Source organism: Astyanax mexicanus, chromosome 21, assembly GCF_023375975.1.
Source record: "Astyanax mexicanus isolate ESR-SI-001 chromosome 21, AstMex3_surface, whole genome shotgun sequence".
In the NCBI taxonomy this organism is placed as follows: Eukaryota; Metazoa; Chordata; class Actinopteri; order Characiformes; family Acestrorhamphidae; genus Astyanax; species Astyanax mexicanus.
Genome location: NC_064428.1, coordinates 21,366,156 through 21,387,027, shown reverse-complemented (window position 1 = coordinate 21,387,027; position 20,872 = coordinate 21,366,156). Strand labels below are relative to the sequence as shown.

General features: G+C 37.3%; 1 protein-coding gene across 2 annotated transcripts in view; it reads right to left on the bottom strand.

The window, feature by feature from the left end:
• LOC103031717 (FERM and PDZ domain-containing protein 4) overlaps positions 1 to 20,872 on the bottom strand; it is a 99,535-nt gene that overhangs the window by 5,487 nt on the left and 73,176 nt on the right. For both annotated transcript variants that reach the window (XM_022674814.2, XM_022674815.2), the window contains exons 7-13: positions 12,396 to 12,503; positions 12,065 to 12,196; positions 8,169 to 8,288; positions 4,660 to 4,796; positions 3,410 to 3,536; positions 2,814 to 2,903; positions 1,072 to 1,254 (exon numbers count right to left, since the gene is read on the bottom strand). In XM_022674814.2, the coding sequence (XP_022530535.2) occupies positions 1,072 to 1,254; positions 2,814 to 2,903; positions 3,410 to 3,536; positions 4,660 to 4,796; positions 8,169 to 8,288; positions 12,065 to 12,196; positions 12,396 to 12,503 (897 nt within the window). The remainder of the gene's footprint in view (positions 1 to 1,071; positions 1,255 to 2,813; positions 2,904 to 3,409; positions 3,537 to 4,659; positions 4,797 to 8,168; positions 8,289 to 12,064; positions 12,197 to 12,395; positions 12,504 to 20,872) is intronic.

The window sequence follows — 20,872 nt, the reverse complement described above, 5'->3', positions numbered from 1 at the left end:
GGGAAAAAAACATTTAGAATGAAACCAGTTTTGTGCATATGTGAACCAAGTAAGTAATTACAACCTCGAACATCAAAAAAGTTGTGATGCTGTGTATGCAATGATGCAAGGATTTGTAAAACGTATTGGCCCACATTTTGGTCAAACATATGAGATGTTGAAAGTGAGACATTTCTTTTTTTAATTTATAATTTTCTCCCATTTTTCTTGCCAATTTAGCTAGGCCCATTGTTGCACCATTTCAGCTGCTAGCAAGTTGTATATCCCCCATCACTAGTGAACACCAGGAGGGTGAAGACTAGCACAGCCTCCTCCGACACACGTGAAGTCAGCCACCATCTCTTTTCAAACTGCTGCTGATGTAGCATTGTGTAGTAGCATCACAGAGCGCTCGGAAGAAAAGCACAGCAAAGCCAATTGTGCTCTCTCAGGGCTCTGGCAGCTGATGGCAAGCTGCATGACTGGGATTCAAATCAGCGAAAGTGAGACACTTTACCATTTCATAAAAACATTAACTTTAGAACTTGTTGGCAGAAACACATCTCAAAAATTTGGGTCGTAGCAACAAAAGGCTGGAGAAGTAAGTAGTACAGCTTTAGGACGTAATAAACGCACAAGTTGGGTATAAAACTAGCATTTTAAGAGTATATCAAAAGCAAAGATGGGAAAAAAGTTCACCAATCTGCGAAAAGCAGCATCTAACTATTTAGAAAAAAATGTTCTCCAACAAGAAATTGTGAAAACTTTTTATATCTCACCATCTAAAGTATATAATATTAGCAAAAGATTCAGAGAATTTGGAGAAATCCCTGTCTATATTGGATGCGGGTGATCGTTGGGCCCTCAGGTGGCACAGCATTAAATACAGGCATGATTCTCTCAAGCACAGATAGTTGTGCAATCCATATATGCAACTCAAAGCTGTATTATGTAGAGAAGAAGCCATATTGTATGTCAACACCACCCAGAAACCACATTTTACACATCTTACACAGCATCCCAGCTTTTTTGGAATAGGGATTGTTAAAAAATAGCAGATAATAGTAGTTTTGTGTAGCTTTAAATGTATACCTTGACATCCAAGACATGTAGCTCTACCCGCACATTGACCTCGTCTTCTGTGAGGATCTCAATGCGATTTACGTGGCTGAAGTCTGCCAGTAGGGCCACTAGATTGGTCTTGGCATTGATGACGTGACTGATACCATATCTCGGTCCTACGAGTAATGTAACGTCTGTTTGCTTTTCCCCTTGCTTTACATAGAAGGGAGGGAAGCAAGCAAAAAAGAAAAAAAAAGATTTAGATTAGTTTATCACACTGATCTTTATTACAGTACCAGGCACAAATTTGGACACACAATCTCTTTTAATACTTTTTGATTATTTTGTATAATTTCTTACATTTTAGCTAAATATTAAAGATATCAAAGCTATAAAGATTAATAGCTTCTTTTAAATCATTAGTGAGACACTGAAATGTAAATTTTTTGTCTGAAACCAAAACCTACAAAACTATAATTTAACAATATTTATTTACCATAACAATGTTGGCAGACATACTAAACTACTAAATAAATACTAAACATAAGCCCAATATGAATTAAAAGACGTTTAAACTCTAAACAGACTCGACTCTGAACCTGCTCTCTGAACCGAGTCTATAGTTCTGATCTCTCTTGCCCCTCCCACCTCTTCTTTGTGTAAACAGCACACAGATCCCACTTGCACTCAGTTGCTAGTACACATGCACTGACAGCTGATTGGCTGGATGGCTGCTATGGGATTCAAATGGGACATAATTTAATAGGAATTATTTTTATTTTTTTTAGCTGGATTACTTGCTGACTCTTGAGGACAGGTCAAGAGTGCCACATTGGTTAGATAGGGGAAGTCTGAACAAGCGCTGTTTGAACATTTGAGTTAGCAAGCCCAGAGTAGCGGTTAACCGAGATTCTAACTATTATTCTAAGCTGGATTACTCACAAATAGTTAATGACATGTCAGTAGTTCTGCACTGGTTTGTTAGGGTAAGCCTCGATGTTTGATATTATATGTGTAGGATGTCCTACATTATTCTGCTATCAACGACACAAAGTGACCTGGCACAGTACTTTAAATTATAGTAATTGTTCGATATGAATTTAATTTATTTGTGCACGCAACAAATTATTTGTAAATAATTAGATCATTCAAAAGCTGGTTACTTTAAAGAATCTAAGTATGCAATACATTTTAAACACATTAATTTTTTTTGTAAACACATAAGAAATCATGTAGTGACTTAAAAGTGTTAAAGAAACCAAAATACTCTGTAAAGCATTTAGGTGCTCTTATCTGTGGTTTCTGAGGCTGGTAACTGATGATCTTATCCTGTGCAACAGAGGTAACTTTTGATCTTCTTTTCTGGGGTTGTCCTGATGAGAGCCAGTATCATCATAATGTTTTTAATGGTCTTTGCAACTGAACTAGAGGATATTTCCAGGTGACTACATCGTAAAGCTGACTGTGCAAAAGATTTTAGTGTTAATCTACAATGCAAAAATGTTTTAAAAAATAAAAAATCACTGATTTTAAGGTGTGTTCAAACTTTTGACAGATACTGTACATCCATTTGTGTTTCTTACAGTTTGATGCTTTTAGTATTTATCTACAATGAAAGAAATCCTTTAATCCTTTAAAACTTGAATAAGAAGGTAAGTGTTCAAATTCTGATTATTGTATTTTAAAACAATGTATGATGTATGATTAAAACAATTATGATTTATCACGTGTGATCAAAAAAATACATATTAAAAGTGCATATTAATACTTACCAATAAGATAGATTTGAAAACTCTTCCTCCATATAGTCTTAATTCACTGAGGTACTTCAAATAGTGAACCTTTGCTTGCAGAATGGTTAACTGGGAAACAAAAATAATAAGCAATGTCTTAATATTAAACATATTTAAATGAGTCAAAATCATCACAATGAGCTGTAATATTAATGTTAACCTGCGATTTAGGGGGCTTGGATTTACAGGAAGAATGCAATATTATATGCATGCATTATTTAACATATGAAATATTAATTATTCCATCTTATTGCATTTTTAATGATACTTTAAACAAGCAAAGGCACATTTGGAGGTTCTAAAGGGAACTCTAAAGAAACATATGAAACCCAGTTGCATTCTGCTGTTACACCAGTAGATGTCTCCCTTCTGACATTTTTCCAGACCTATCACAGCATATGCCCTGCTGACGAGAACCAGGAGACAGGGTGGGATATTAAAGCAGTAGCTGCTAGAAGCTTTGGCTACTGATGTAATTGCAGTTCTGAAGTTTCACTTTTAATGGTGGGGCTACGGACCATAAAATCCTGTCCCAGATTACGACAAATGGGCTGTTAACAAATGGGCAGACCTACTTTCTTCCCAGGAGGCACTAGATTCTGATTGGTTTTCAGGATGTGAGTCAGGGCTTTCTTGATGTTCTTCTCCTTCATGCTGGAGAGCACCGATGGGGGTAAGAAAAGTGCCAAACCCCACTGCTTCCTGTGGGGCAGCAACAGTAATATAACGATGAAGAATGGCAGAAGACATTACACTTTTACAATTAATCAACATTTAATACACATACATTGCAATCTGCATTACACATTAGGCAAACACTGCAGTAACACTGACATGATGATGGCAGTAGTGGAGGGGTAGTGTAATTAGTGATTTTATTCCTGTTCGGAACAACCATGTACGTGTTTTTCTCAGACGTCCTCTTAAAAAATTACAGACTGAATTATCTACTGTTTTTCACTGAACTCTTTTGTGGTCCTCCGCCAATTTTAATCCCGTCCAGACATGCATCTCTGAGTTTTGTCACCTTGCGTTTAATAAAATAGCTATTTGTCCACTACTACACGCCGTGATTACACTTTGGGAGCGCTTTTCCACGGAGATCCACGTATAAACACAACAGCGTGTGGAAATGGAGGAGCTACTGAACGTGATGTCATGTGACCGAGAAAGCCTCACCGAAAAAAACTCAGAGGTCCCCCTGTTTTTTCAATTGCATTCCGCATGCAAGAATTTTATCACTGAGTTGAAAAAAAGTGTGAAATATTTTTCAAAGACATCACCCTGAGAAACTAACCCCGACCGAATAGGGTTTAAGATGTTTAAAAACTCCAGCAGCACTACTGTGTCTGATCCACTTACAACAAACGGAACACATACATACACACTACTGCCATGTTAATCAGTGTCACTGCAGTGCTGAGAATAATAATAAATAATAGCTGCTCTGTGGTGGTTATCCTGTGGGGTCTTAAGTCTTGAAGAACAGTGTGAAAGGAGGATAATTAAGTATGCAAAGATTTTGTCAAATTGGTGTATAGATTTAGAGTATTTTCCAACTGTAGTCTGTACACTTCTCATTTAAAACTAAATATAATATTCCAAAATGGCACAGCCACTATTTAATGTTTGATTTATGAAAGCCGCACTGATGGATTGATCATTAAAATCCATAAATCACTTAGACACAGCTCTTGTTGTAAACAGTTCATGTTCATAATGTTTGATCTTTACCGAAATGTAGAGAGAAATAAAGAAATTAATAAAATCAATCAGTCAATTCCTTTTCTCCTGTTCTCGCTCTGCAGATAAGGAACTGACTCACTGGATGTACTTCAGCGAAATCTTCTGCGTCGGTCGTGTGGTGAGGGTGAGGATGTACATCTGCAGAGCAGCGAGACGAAGAGCAGCATCGTACTTCAGCTCTGGGCCAAAGCGCTCCAGAACCACATCATTACAGCTCTGAGGATAGAGAGGTGATGACACATGGTGTTATCAGTCAGTATTGTAGAAACAGGTAAAATACAACAAAGTGGAGGCTAGAGGTTACAGAAATGTTGCGAATTAGCAGTATTAGCATGTGTGAAATAATATCATCACTGTCCAATTAAAAACATTAATCTCCATTTTTGTTGATTTTTAGTTTACTACATAATTTGAACAGACAAACTGTCCCTTACACTGTGCCAAAATTTCTTGATGAACAGACCAATAGAAACTCTTCAAAATGACCTGGAATAACAGGTTAATTTACATTGACTTTCATTGAAAGTTTACAAGGTTTTTTCTCTCTCCTGTAAAGTTGCTGTTTTGGAGATAAGTGTTTTTCATTGGACAGCCACGATATGATTATAATTATAACCAGTAAATTGTGCATTTCACCAATACAGGACCAATCACAAAAGTTTGGACACACCTGAAATTCAGGTTTTTATATGCACTGCAGATTAATACTAAAGTCATCCAAACTATAAAAAAAAGAAATGGTTTTATTTAGCAAACAAAAAAGTGTATAAACCAGGGGTGTCCAAACTACGGCCCGCGGGCCATTTGCGGCCTGTTTCCTTTTTTGGAGCGGCCCGCAAGGTATTTTAGAAATAGAATGAAAGTTGGCCCGCTGTTAAGCAGGTTTTTATAATGTGAGATTCAAAGTTTGAACGCTAGGTGTCAGAAACGGGCCAAAGAGGAAGACAGGGGTGATAGTGAAAAAAAATCCTGAGCCTGAACTTTTTTTTCCTGTTCCAACAGGGTGAGGAGGGGGGGGGGGGGGGGGGTTGTTGGGGAGGGACAACAGACTGCATATGTGACGTAACATAGGCATAAATGTTGACACATTATTCAAACATTTAATAGTCTGTGTATAACCTTATTGTCAAGTGACACATTTTAGATAACGTTTTCATTTTCATATTTACATTTTCTCCACTCTTGTAAAAAAAAGTGCACTTTTATTTTTTTTTCTACTGAGAGCTCTTCTTAAGATGGTGTCCTTGTGTAAAATAATGTAACTTTATGTTTCATAGAGATTTTTATAAACGTCAGGACATGTGGTCTTACTGTGAACTACAAATGAACAGAAGTCACATTACAGCAGTGTTTCTCAACCCTGATCCTGCATATTCTACTGCATATTAACACTGTTCTGCATATTCTACTGCATATTAACACTGTTCTGTATATTCTTCTGCATATTAACACTGTTCTGTATATTCTACTGCATATTAACACTGTTCTGCAGATATTCTTATGATTTTAGCCGATCTGATTCAGGAGTTTAGGGTTAAGCAGTTTATCAGAGCTGTGTGTGGATGAAACTGGTGAAACCGGTGAAACTGCTCACTTACAGGAAGCTGCAGTTCCTCATCCAACCACTAGTGGGAGCTGCAGCAGCACAAGCCCCCGCTGTCTTTACTCAGTCACAGCTACAGCCCAGCCACGGGCTACAGAGCTCAGCTCAGCCAGTCTGGAGCGTTTTTTTTACACGTTTTTTTTAAGTTCATCTGTGTAGGAAAAGGTTTTAAAAACGGATAATACAGCTCTCTACAGTTCACCTTTCAGCCAAAGCAGCTAACAGCAGCAGTTGTCACGGAGGCACTGCTCGGATTACATTATAAACAGGTCAGTTAGCGCGCTGCTAACCTCAGGATGTTTATAACTACGGAGTTTAGTGGACACACCACGGCTGCAAGGTTAGACTGTTGAAGGCTACTGAAGACTATTAAAGGCTATTGGAGGTTATTGAAAGGGTTATTGGAGCAGAAATCAGTAAAGGCTGGTTAGATAAGTGATTCACCTCCTCGTCCTTTACTGCGGTGAAACTGCGACTAGCGCTGTCACAGTGATGTTTATTTAACGTCATTAAAACTGATTTTGTCAGGTATTGTCTTATAAATATTTACACAGAACTTATATCTCTCCTAAAAAGCGTTTATTTTGGTCACTAACATTCATGTTTATTTATTAGCAGCGTAAATTACCAGTGTTTGCTTTGGTGTGGATGTAATTAGGGGAATCTGTACCAGCCAGGTTTGCCAGGCACCTGTGTGGCATTAATGTGGCATTTGGCCCCGCCCAAGATCGGTATCGGCGATCGGCCCATCGTGGTGAAAGACGACCGGCGATCGGAATCGGCCCCAAAAACACTGATCGGTTCAGGAGGTGTAAAAAAGGAGGTGAATTTTGGCAGTGCATCTGCGATTCTTTTGCTCTCTGCCCGTTTCTTTCGTTTAGCACAACCACTTTCATAACTCCGCTTCATTTTCACTGTGACAGCTGTCACTCTAGGTGAAAATCAAGATCAGGTGAAAATCTAGGTGAAATGATTGTGGAATTGTGGAAAACACAATTTTAGTTCAGTGATCAGGGTTAAGAAACTGCTTTAAACTACAAACATAAAGTACTGTACTAAATTCTGACTATCCACTACATTTGGCTTCTAGCTAATTAGCTATATTCATTTTCTCCTGTAATCCTAAACTAATAACGACAGTGAAATATGTGAAATAGTGATTAGCTGATCAGGTACAGGGCAAGTTGAACATTACATATATAGTTTATTTATTTTCTAAAACCTTGACTCCCTATCAAGCTAACTCACTAACACAGCTGCAGTTTATTAATCACAGTGGGTTTAATCTGTGTGCTGATACAAGAAGTGTATTTTTAACCAGCTATCAGAAACATATCATCACAGTTTACGTGTTTAGCCTACCGTTATCTTTTTTTGAGAAAAATCTCCGTATATCCAGATCTGTTTTTAAATCAGCTGAAGCTGCTGCGTCCGATCCCGCTGCTAAATCTCACAGCAAGGGAGGGGCTTCCCCCGCTCCTCCGCAAAAAAAAAAAAAAAAAAACAGCAAGCTGATTGGCTGTTTCTACTGAGAGGCGGGACTTAATACCTGAACCGGCTCTATTTATTTATTTTATTTATATATATATATATATATATTTTTATAGAGCCACGCTACGCCGGATTTCCGGCGCGGCGCCGGAACGCTATCACCCCTGGGAAGATGGATGATCACAAGCCATCAAACCAAGTTGCTGAATGTTTTTTACCAGGAGTAAAGGCATTAAGTTATCCAAAAGCAGTAGGTAAGACTGGTGGCTCAGCCACTTCTCATTTTCTGCAAATAAATGCTCTAAATGACAATATTTTTACTTTGGGAAATTTGGGAGAAATGTTGTTGTAGTTCATAGAATAAAACAACCCTGTTCATTTTACTCAAACGTATACCTATAAAAAGCAAAATCAGAGAAACTGATTCAGAAACTGAAGTGGTCTCTTAATTTTTTCAAGAACTGTATATATAATTCACTCATGTATTTACTTACCTGGACATAGAGGTATTCAAATGCTACCACATCCCTCCTAAGAAGGTCGACTGGATCCTTTGGAACGAAGCTGATTCTGAAAAAGCATTTCATTTTGTGTGAACCTGGCCTCTGTGTAACCTGCCCAGAGGACAAAGAAAGAGAGAAAGACACATAGAGACAGAGAGACACAGAGAGAGAGAGAGAGAGAGAGAGAGAGAGAGAGAAGATGTAAATGTTGCCATATGGTCTGCAGAAGGTCAAACATCTACAGAGGTATTTAATTAAGACAGTAAAAATGTGCTTAAAAGAAATCACTACATCACGTCTTGTTATAATGATGCATTTTAGCTCTGCTTTTCTGTCTCACACAGCTTTTCATTTAGCTGTGAATGTTTCACTTAATGTTCTTTAGATGGTAAAACTAAGAATACCGGTACATTAATTAACAGTATGTTTTACAAACACTTAAGACATTATTAATCATTACAACATTTTTAATGATCTCAATTCATTATTATTTACAGCATTCTCAAGCTCTAACATTTAATAATATTTCATAACGTTCTAACTAGTGTCAAATCATAATAATAATAATATTAATAATAATAATAGTAATATAATTGACACATTACTGACGCATTTAAGAAAATAGTAACAAAGTGAGTGCAAACTCCAGATTGTCTAACTCTAGAAATTTGCTGTACACTGCTATTATCATTATATGGATTTTTGTAATGTTTAAACAATTATACCAATATTTCCCCAAACAATAAACATATATATATATAATTTTCCCATTTTCTTTCAATTCAGCTAGGCCAATTGTCCCACCCATTTAGCTGCTAGTCAGCTGTATATTCCCCATCACTGGTGATACCACAACTCAAGGAGGGTGAAGACTAACACATGTGAAGTCAGACTCCGCCTCTTTTCAAACAGCATTGCTGAGTTATCATCACAGTGAGCTCGGCGGAAAGCACAGTGACTCAGTTCTGATACATCAGCTCACAGATGCAGCCTTGTGCTGATCAACATCACCCCTAGGAGTGGTGCAGGGAAAGAGCGCCATCTACTCACCCAGAGAGAGCAAGACCAATTGTGCTATCTCAGGGCTCTGGCAGCTGATGGCAAGCTACATGACCGGGATTCTAACCAGCGATCACCCAATCGATTTAATATAAAAATATATATATGGCACAGTGCTCACACACACCTTCCATATTCCAAAGTCTCCTCTCTGTCTCCTCGACTGTGGTCACCTTATTTACATTTCTGCTTGCACAGTGACTGTTACGTGAGCTGGTGTCTGTGCTCTGTGCATATAAAACAATCCACTCAATGATCTTTTAGACCCTCATTAAAAACCAGAAGGCCTCTTCTGTGGTTTGGCCAGGCTTGATAAATAGCACGAAGGCCTGCGCCACCTGGTGAATACCAATCAGACGCCTGTCAATCTCCTCTAATCTCTCCAGCGTCCGATTCCTGCAAGTCCCAGCCGATAATCAAGTGTAGCTTGAGTCCTGTAGCTTTGACAGTGACTGAAATTAAGTCTGAGGATCACGTCCGTCGATGCGGAGGTCAGGTTTTATGAATAATCAGATGATAAATCATCAAAAGGGCTTTCTGAAACATCAGCAGGAACCTGGGTCACCTGGGTATTCAAAGCTGCATGGCTTTCTCCATGCTTTTGATCTTCAGATCTTTCAGCACCAGTAGATGATGGATATCCAGCGTTATTTTATGTTAAAAGTTTGAGGTGGATGCAGCTTTTCATTCAAATTTCATTCCATTTGTACCTGATCAGTTGTTTTTAACTAGGGGTGGCATAATACTGCAATCTGATTATATAAATACTTATACTTATCAAATCTAATACAAATATGTTTCTCTCTTTTGGAACTAAGCTGATCTGTATCAAAATAACAAATATTCTACTACCCTATCCACTTTATTCTGTGTGATACACTATGGTGTAACAGTGGACCACTGATGTTGGAGCTGCAAAGGGGGACCGACTCCACACTAATGTGTTTAGATTTTGATTTTGGGATGAGAGAAAAGCTTCTCTTGTAGGTTTGACGTGTAGGTGTCCCATATATACTTTTGTTTATTCACTGTAAAAATGAAAAAGTTAGGAAACTCAAAATGTCAAGGCTTTCAAAATGCGGCACTAGGTTAAAAAAAAAAACTAAAATAAAGTTTTGAAGAAAATCACCACCACAAAAAACAACCAACTAAAATAGTATAGATCTATAGTTCAGATATATATTTTTAAATGTATAAAAACTTTGTCTCACCAAAGTTTTTCACTTTATGTCCACAAAATTCACTTACTACTAATTTAAGTTCTATGAAATGAGTGTTGTAAGTTTGGCTAACAATTCTTTAGGACAAAAAATAGGTGGGTCAATGAAAAATAATTTTGATTGTTTACTTAAATTTAAACAAAATTAGCATCATTTTTTACTATTTCATAACTGATCTACAACACATAACACAGCAACTTGCTCTCATAGCCTTCAACACTGAGGCTGAAATGTATACCAATCCCAAGAGAATACAGCCTGTGGGGGATGACTACACACTGACGGTTAGTGAGATGTGGGAGAACACAATATGCAAATTGTTGACCAACAGCAGATGAAAACCCCTTCAAAATTGCTCAGTAGACCCTGTTTAACTAAAGAGTTAAACTGAGCATGTGCAAAGTAATTTGTTTGGCCTCCACTAGGGTTCTACTGCAATTTGTAACCTTTTCCAACACAGATTATTTAATCAGACAAACTTTTAACCAGAAGCTTAAATAAGTTCCACAGAGTTCAGCTCATATTTAAGAGAACATGCTTTGTCTGTATTTAAAGTTGTACAGATCTGGTATACAGTACTGTTCTATGGCTCCAACATAAATATGCTGACTAATACGTTTGGAATAATGTCATCCTTCTCCAAAGGGACGTGCTTAACTTTTACATATGATAGAATCTGTCCTTGGAACACGATCTGCACGTAGTTGCACACTTGGGTCAGCTGAAAAGATTTTTAAAGGAAATGTAGATTGAAGATAAGTTTGATAATCCTATTAAATTGATGATTGTCAGATAATCTACAATCATTTTACATAGGCCTAATTAAAAAAATGATGTTCATTTGACTTAAACTAATGTTATCTGTAGAGCAGAGTCACCATTATGTAATCATTTTTAAGGAAAAAGACTTTGATTGCAATTCATGTAAATGGGAATGTCGTCAAAACTGAATCTGTAAGAGAGGATAATCTATACATTTTTAATATGCTGCATTTTTTGTGTCTCTGCTAGGTTGGGCACTCGCTAGGTAGTTTGTAAAATTAGCCAGCATGCTAACCATCTCCACATTAATGCTTATAGATTTGGAATGGGATGTTTAGCAAAGCTTCTCGTCTACGTTGGTGTCCAACATAAACTTTTGTTTATATAGTACACATATGTCAACAGTAAAAATGGTAAAAATAGCAATACAAGGGTACCAACCACAGTGCTGAGCTGTCCACTGTGAGTGGTAATGCCTCCTATGATGTATTCCTGGTACACATGTGACACTGTGGGTTGAGGAAATTAAACGTCCTATCTGCTCTGATAATTCGTGTTGCCGTGCCATGAGCACACTGGCCTATGTTCAGTGATTGAAGGCATAACCACACACAGTGTACAGTGTGTGTTTATCGAAAATGTGTTTTGATATATGTTTTTCACAAGAAATGAGCCAATGAGTTTGAGTTAGAAAAAATATTTTTTTAGTATCATTTGATGAAAAATGAAAACGGGTCCCACAGACCCGAACACCACACAAGGGTTAACACATGTCAATTGTAAATGTTTAGATAGGTAACAAAGATGATATATGATTATATGTAGCTCCTTTATGTTCCTTCCTACCTGAGTTAGCATCTCCTGCTCGTGCAGGAGCAGCAGCCTGCTGCCGGAGCCTTCCGTCCTCTGTTCCAGCATGAGGGAGAAATGCTCAATGCACTTGATGGACAGCTTCTCTTGCAGGGTCATAATGACATCCTACATCACACGAGCAGAAAAGCAGCAGTCACCTTTCCACTCTCACTTTATCACGTATTAATATACAGGCCGTGAAATATGAGACCACCGCACTGAAATTTTAATGAAAGGAGAGAACGGGACTCTTGGTGAGCGTCCAAGATCCGCGTCCAAGATCTTATAGGTTGCGTCACGCTGTAGCGGCATGCGCTCAAATCACCTTGATGGACGTGTTGTTGTCGAAGCGAAACGACTTGGTCTGCCCGTTCTCCAGATACACCTTCAGAACATTTGGCATGAAGAGAAGCGAGTTGTCCTTCACAGTGTCCTGCGTAAAAAAAAACAGATATCCAATAAAAGGATTTTAATTAGAGCACCAATCACAAGATTTTAGTAATAAATTTAAAAAAAATACAACGTTTTGTTGCACGTCCATAATTTGACCATAATATAATGCTATTAGTCAAGTAGAAAGCTGTTAAACATTTTTTACAGATACAGATATACAGATTTTTGACCCTTTTTTGACCATATTTGAAAAAGGCCAATCAACCCAACCCATCACTAGTTATGCTCCCAACACTAGAAGGGAATGTTCCCACAACCTTGGCAAACACTATCTGAAAGTTCCACCTATCCAGGAGCAAATGTTCCCACAATAAAACATTACACAATCTTGTTCAGAGTTCCCCCATGATAGGAGAAAAAAAACCTTCCTATATTAACGTTAATGTAACATTCTAAAAATGTTACTCACACATTAACACTAATTCACAGTTCCCTCAATGTTAGGAGTAAACAATCCCAGAATAACATTAATGGATTGTGCTAAAAAATGTTACATAATCTTGTTCAAAGTTCCCCCAGTGTTAGGAGACAATATTCCCACAGTTATGTTTCTAGAACATTCTAAAAATCGTACACAATCTTATTCAAAGTTTCCCCAATCTTAGAAGAAAATATACCCACAGTTACATTAATGAAATGTTCCAAAATGTTACACAATCTTGTTCAAAATTTCCTCAATGTTAGGAGTAAACACTCTCATAATAATATTAATGTAATGTTATTGCTAGGAGAATATGTATATGCAATAATAATAATGTAACATTCTAAAAACGTTACACAACCTTGTTCAAATTCCCCCAATATTAGGAGAAAACGTTCCCATAGTTACTGTATGTTTATGGAATGTTTTAAAAAAATAACATGACCTTGTACTTAGGAGAAAGTATTCGCAAAAAATGTTCTAAAAATGTAACACAGTCTTTTTCGAAGCTCCCCCAATGTTAAGAGAAAATGTTTCCACAATAATATTAATGTAACATTATAAAAATGTTACACCACACAACCTTGTTTCAAAATTCCCCAATGTAAGGAGAGAACGTTCCAACAGTTACGTTCATGGAATGTTCTAAAAATGTTACACAATCTTGTTTAAAGTTCCCCCAATGTTAGGAGACAATATATCCACAGTTATGTTTCTAGAATGTTTTAAAAAATTAAAAAAACTGTCTGGTTCAAAGTTTCCCCAATCTAAGGAGATAATATAATCATAGTTATCGTCATGAAATTATATATTCAATAATATTACCGTAACATTTAAAAATGCTACACAAACTTGTTTCAAAATCCCCCAATGTAAGGATATACGTTCACAGTTAGGTAAAAGGAAACAATCTAAAAACATGCATCTTTGTGCCATCTTAAATGGTGGAGGTTTTGTCCAGGCACCTGTTACTGCTTCACTGTCAGCTGGCGTGATTGAATTTATCAGCAGCATTTAAGGTAGAACTAGCGTGACTGCGTGAACATAGCAGAACTACAGTGTCTGCAGATCGTCCGGAGCCTAGGAATTGCCCCTCCTACTTTGGAGGTGGTACAAGCACTCTGATTCCAAAGTGCTGTTCAAAAACGGATCATGAAATTAAAATTTCATGAAAATCTTGGATCACCAGTTATTTTGCTGTTATTTTGGGTTCGGGAAGCACCAAACAAACACAAAAAGATTTGACCAAAAATATTCCTCCTGTAAGACAATACACCTAAGAGTATTTATCTGGGTAAGCGAAGGGTTAAACACAAAAACAGCCATGAATTTGGTGCAGCACGGTGTGGTGACCCACCAGAACAAGTTTGGTACTGGTCAGACTTATGGTTTGCCCAAAAACTGCAAAATAACACTTTGGTGATATTTGTCCTAACCAATTATGACTAGGCAAAAAAAAAGATTTTTCAGTTCTTGCAAAGGACAGAAGGTGGCAGCTTCCCCAAACTTGTTTGTTGTAGTGGAAAATCAGAAAAACAGAGTTTGGTGACCCTGGGTCAAAAAGTGTGGTAAATATGGTCAAATAAGTATTTGTTGTTGTAATAAAACATTGTTGATATACTATATTATATATTATTTATTATACTTTTAAATGTTCTTTTTTCCAATTATTTGTTCCTAAATAATTTCAAGTGTGCACAGTAAAAAAAAAAAAAATAATAAAAACACATTTTTACATGTCCCATAGTTCCACTTCCTGTTTACACTAATTGAACAGGAAATTGGTTGTTGGAGAGAAGGTGGAGGAGAAGCAGGTCGTTTTTGGGGGAGACCGAGTTTGTTAACAACACAAAACAGCAATTACTTTGCATTTACATCGGATTTTAGAGGTTAGTGTGTGCATATAAGTGACTGGTATTAGTTTTTGTAACTGTTGTGGAGTTGTTTGCACGGAATAAGTGCATTTTGAAGTTTAAATTAAAGTAAGAATGTTTAAGGTTCTGGAAGAGAATATTTGGCTTTTTTAGTTAATTTTGTGTAAATTATGACTGTTAGATCTACTGTTAAGTTGTTTGCAGAAGTAGAAGTGCACTTTGATAAGCCTTAGGCACGTAGGGTTACAAAATGATTTACATATGACGTTTTGGTGATCTTATGACACTGTTGTGAACTGTGTCCTAACAGTAGGATAAAAATTAAAGGGCTTCTTTTTAATGTTTGCTAATGACATTTTGGTGATCTGATGACACTGTTGTGAACTGTTTCCTAAGTTTCTTGAGGACATTTTGGTGATGCAATGACACTGTTGTGAACTGTGTCCTAACAGTTGGATACAAATTAAAGGGCTCATTTCTAAGTTTGCTAAGGACAATTTAATGATCTGATGACATTGTTGTGAACAGTGTCCTATCAGTAGTGTTAACATTAAAGGGCTAATTTCTATGTTTGCTGATAACATTGTTGTGAACTGTTTCCTAACAGTAGGGTAAAAATGAAAGGGATCATTTTTATGTTTGCTGATGACATTTTGGTGATCCGAAGACATTGTTGCGAACTGTGTCCTAACAGTTGTGTTAAAATTAAAGGGCTAATTTCTAAGTTTCTTGAGGACATTTTGGTGATCCGATGACACTGTTGTGAACTGTGTCCTAACAGTATGGTAAAAATTAAAGGGCTAATTTTTATGTTTGCTAATGACATTGTTGTGAACTGTGTCCTAACAGTTGGATAAAATTTAAAGGGCTCATATCTAAATTTGCTAAGGACAATTCAATGATCTGATGACATTGTTAAGAACTGTTTCCTAACAGTAGGACACAAATTAAAGGGCTCATTTCTAAGTTTGCTACAGACAATTTAATGATCTGATAATATTGTTGTGAACAGTGTCCTATCAATAGAGTTAAAATTAAAGGGCTCATTTCTATGTTTGCTGATGACATTTTGGTGATCTTATGACATTGTTGTAAACAGTGTCCTAACAGTTGGGTAAAAATGAAAGGGCTCATTTTTATGTTTGATAATGACGTTTTGGTGATCCAATGACATTGTTGTAAACTGTGTTGTAACAGTAGGGAAAAAAATTAAAGGGCTCATTTCTACGTTTGCTGAAGACATTTTGGTGATCTTATGATATTGTTGTGAACTATTTCCTAACAGTAGTGTAAAAATTAAAGGGCTCATTTCTAAGGTTGCTGAAAACATTTTGGTGATTTTATGATACTGTTGTGAACTGTGTCCTAACAGTAGGATAAAAATTAAAGGGCTCACTTCTAAGTTTGCTAAGGACAATTTAATGATCTGATAATATTGTTGTGAACAGTGTCCTATCAGTAGAGTTAAAATTAAAGGGCTCATTTCTATGTTTGCTGATGACATTGTGGTGATCTGATGATCTTGCTGTGATATTTACACTGATTTCAATGTTTAGAATTGTTCTGTGATTGTGTTAGAATGCCTTGCAGGGTGCAGTTGTGCCCGGTGTGTTGGGCGACCTACTCCAAATTGCCGCAGCACCTGGTAAAATTCCACGGTGTTGCTAATGTGCAAGAGAAGGCGCTGTTGCTGCAGCTGGCTAGTGGACGGTAATAACTGTTTTGCTACTTGTAATAGTGTAGTAACAGTGTTAAAACCTTAAGAAATGTCTAAAAAGGTTTAAAAAAAAATGCAATAACTTATTGTATATAGTAATTAAAATGTTACATTATGATTTTGTTTTGTTTAGTGTGAAAGGAGTCTTTAAATGCCAGGTTTCTGGATGTAGAGCCAAGGTTAAGAGGCTGGACCGGCATCATGCGGAGGTGCATGCAAACATCCAAGTAAGTTTGTTTGTTTTATAAAAACAGAATTGTATTACTCAGTCCTTTCCAAAAGTATTGGAACTGTGAGGCTGATCCTGTTATTCCTGCTGTAAACTAAAAACATTTGAGTTTGACATTAAAAGGTGAATATGAGATAAAAGGTCAACATTGAAGCTTTTATTTCCATGTATTTTATTTACCTTTTACTTGAACCCACCCATTTTTCTTGTGAGCAAAATATTGGAACAGATAAATTAATAAGACTAAAACTTCAGTTGCAAACCCTTCACTTGCAGTAACTGCATCATGTTTGTGACCCACTGATATCACTAAATGTCTGCATTCTTCTTCTGTGATGCTTTTCCAGGCTGCAGTGAGTTTTGGGTCATTATCTTAGGTAAATATTGGTCTCACCAGTCCATAATCAGTCTTCTTGGAAAATTCCAGCCTGGTCTTTCTATTCATTTAATTATAAGTGTTTTTTATCTTCTACTGAAGACCTGTACTTTTGCTCATGAAGTCTTCTGTGAACAATAGATTGTGATTCCTTTACTCCTGCCTTCTGGAGGTTGTTGCTGATGTTCCTAACAGTGCTTTTTGAGTCTTTCTTTATAGCACTCACAATGTTCTTGCCATTAACTGCTGTGTTTTTTCTTGGTCTACCTGTTCGACATTTGTTATTTAGTACACCAGTGACGACTTTCTTCTTCAGGACATTCCAAACATTTGTTCTGGCTATGGATAATATTTGTGCTCTAATGGTTCTGATTGATTTTCCATCTTCTTTCAGCTTCACAATTGCTTGTTTTTTATCCATAAACAGCTATGTTGTTTTTAATGTTTTTTTACTCCTCCAGCTATTAATGCACAGTTTGCACAGATAAAACCCTAAAACACACCTGATCCTTACATGTTCCAATACTGTTGCTCACAAGAAAAATGGGTGGATTCAGACAGAAGGTGATATTTTCTGAACTGTACATCAGATCCAGATGTAAATACCTGGAAATAAAAGCTGAAATGTTGATCTTTCGTCTCACATTATTTTTTTTTTATGTCAAATTCAATTGTTTTCAGTCTACAGCAGAATTTTCGGAGAGCACTGTATGCGATTAAATTGCATGAAAAATGGTCACTAACTAGGTAAAAATGTACTTTTATCTATTTTCTGTTTTGAAGACCTCCCGCCTACAGTATTATGCTGACGTGGCCAAGCGGCTCTACATCCTGGGTGAGCTGGCCGCACTCCGAGCCACCAATCCCGTGGTCCCCATGGTTACGTTCCTGGATATCGACAGTCACAGTAGTGTAGCTGCAACTGGTACAACAGCCACTTCTGGGGTAGATGTCCCTCAAGCACCGGTTAGTGCAGGGTCATCTAGCACAGAAGTGGATGTTGAGCCATCCACCTCTGGGACGTCATCACCTGGCACCTCAGAATCTGGCACGTCAGCATGTGGCAATCCTGCCTGTGCCACAGAAATCAGAAGGCTGAGATCCGGCAGGTAAAGGCCCAGCTCAGTGCCGCGTGCCGGAACCCACAGTGTGTACTAACGACTGCTGAGCTGGACAAGTATGTCCGTCTGAAATTCTAAGGTGATGAGTTCAAGAAGGCGGAGAACCCTAATTAGGGTTATTTAACTATTTCACGTTTTAAGGTAGAATGTTATAAACGTTATAATAAGTTAAAAATGTTCAAAGCATATTGGGTATATTTGGGGAAATTGTGTTCTTCGCAATATAAACCTCAGTATGTGTTTCATTTTCTCTGCATATAGAGATATGTGTGATTTTATGTCAACTCCTTTTATTTATAGTTGGCTCAGATTTATCGTACCGAAAGCAGATTGTTCAAGAATAAATAAATAATATTTTATAAACAGCTCTGGAAAAAAAATAAGCGACCCCTTAAAAATGATGAGTTTCTTTGATTTTACTAAATTGGAAGATGGATGATCACAAGCCATCAAACCAAGCTGAACTGCTTGAAATTTTGCACCAGGAGTAAAGGCATAAAGTTATCCAAAAGCAGTGTGTAAGACTGGTGGAGAAGAACATGCCAAGATGCATAAAAACTGTTATTAAAAACCAGACTTATTCCACCAAATATTGATTTCTAAACTCTTAAAACTTATTTTCTTTGCAGTATTTGAGGTCTGAAAGCTGTTATTTCAGCCATTTCTTATTTTCTGCAAATAAATGCTCTAAATGGCAATATTTTTATTTTACTTTTCACTTTCTCTGCATATAGAGATATGTGTGATTTAATGTCACTTTGTCAACTCACTTTATGAGCCAATTAATGGTTGGCTCAGATTTATCATACCGAAAGCAGACTTAAAAAATATATATACAGTGAGTCCAAGAAGTATTTGATCCCTTGCTGATTTTCTTTGTTTGCCCACTAATAAAGACACTATCCTTCTGCACTTTTAATGGTAGATATATTCTAACATGGAGAGACAGAATATCAAGACAAAAATCCAGAATATAATTTTAAAGAATATATTTTAATTAATTTGTATTTCAATGAGGAAAATAAGTATTTGATCCCTCTTGCCAAACACACTCAATACTTAGTGGCAAAGCCTTTGTTTGCAAGCACAGCGGTGAGACGTTTGTTGTAGTTAACCACAAGTTTAGCACACACACCAGGGGGAATTTTGGCCCACTCTTCTTTGCAGATCCTCTCTAAATCATGAAGGTTGGTGGGCTGTCGCTTGGCAACTCTGACCTTCAGCTCCCTCCATAGATTTTCGATCGGATTGAGGTCTGGCGACTGGCTGGGCCACTCCATGACCTTAATGTGATTTTTCTTGAGCCAATCCTTTGCTGTATGTTTAGGGTCGTTATCATGTTGGAAGACCCAACCACGGCCCATTTTCAGATCCCTGGCAGAGGGGAGGAGGTTGTCCCTCAGGATTGTGCGGTACATGGCTCCATCCATCTTCCCAGTGATGCGGTGAAGTAGCCCTGTACCCTTGGCAGAGAAACACCCCCAAAACATTATGCTTCCACCTCCATGCTTGACGGTGGGCACAGTGTTCTTGGGGTCATAGGCAGCATTTTTCTTCCTCCACACATGGCGGGTGGAGTTGAGGCCAAAAAGTTAAATTTTGGTCTCGTCTGACCACAGAACCTTCTCCCAATAACTTGGTTCATCTTTTAAATGATCATTGGCATACTTGAGGCGCGCCTCCACATGTGCTCTCTTCAGCAGGGGTACCTTTCGGGCACTGCAGGATGTGAATCCATTGTTGCGCAAAGTGTTGCCAATTGTTTCCTTGCAAACTGTGGTCCCAGCTGTCTTCAGGTCATTTGCTAACTCCTGCCGAGTGGTTGCAGGACGATTTCTGACCGTTCTCAGCATCATTGCCACCCCACGAGGCGAAATCTTCTTTGGAGCACCGGGCCGAGGTCTGTTGATTGTCATGTTATACTCTTTAAACTTTCTGATAATTGCACCAATAGTTGTTACTTTCACATCCAACACCTTACTAATCTTTTTGTAGCCCATTCCAGCTTTGTGAAGGTCAACAATTCTGACTCTGTGGTCCTGTGACAGCTCTTTGGTTTTACCCATGTTGGAGACTTGAAATCTGTATGATCTGTCTGATTCTGTGGACAGGTGTTTTTCACACAAGTGGTTAGTGAGAACAGGTGGCTTCAGGTCAGGTAACAAGTTGATTGGGAGTGTCTAACTGGTCTGTAAAAGCCAGAACTGCTAATGAATACTAAGGGATCAAATACTTATTTCACTCCATGAAATACAAATCAATTAATATATATTCCTTAGATTTATTTTCTGGATTTTCTTTTTAATATTCTGTCTCTCCATGTAAGAATACATCTACCATTAAAAATATAGAATGATCATGTCTTTATTAGTGGGCCAACGAAGAAAATCAACAAGGGATCAAATACTTCTTGGACTCACTGTATATATATATAATATTTTATGTATTACCTTGCATATTTTGGTACAAACAACAAAAAAGATTAGAAATATATACTTAGAGCATCTTTAAATAATTTTATAAATATTAAGAAGTCCCAGAACACTTAAAATATTGAATGACATGTCATAAAATGTCATGTTTTTTTTTTTGTTGAAAACGTAGGTATAGT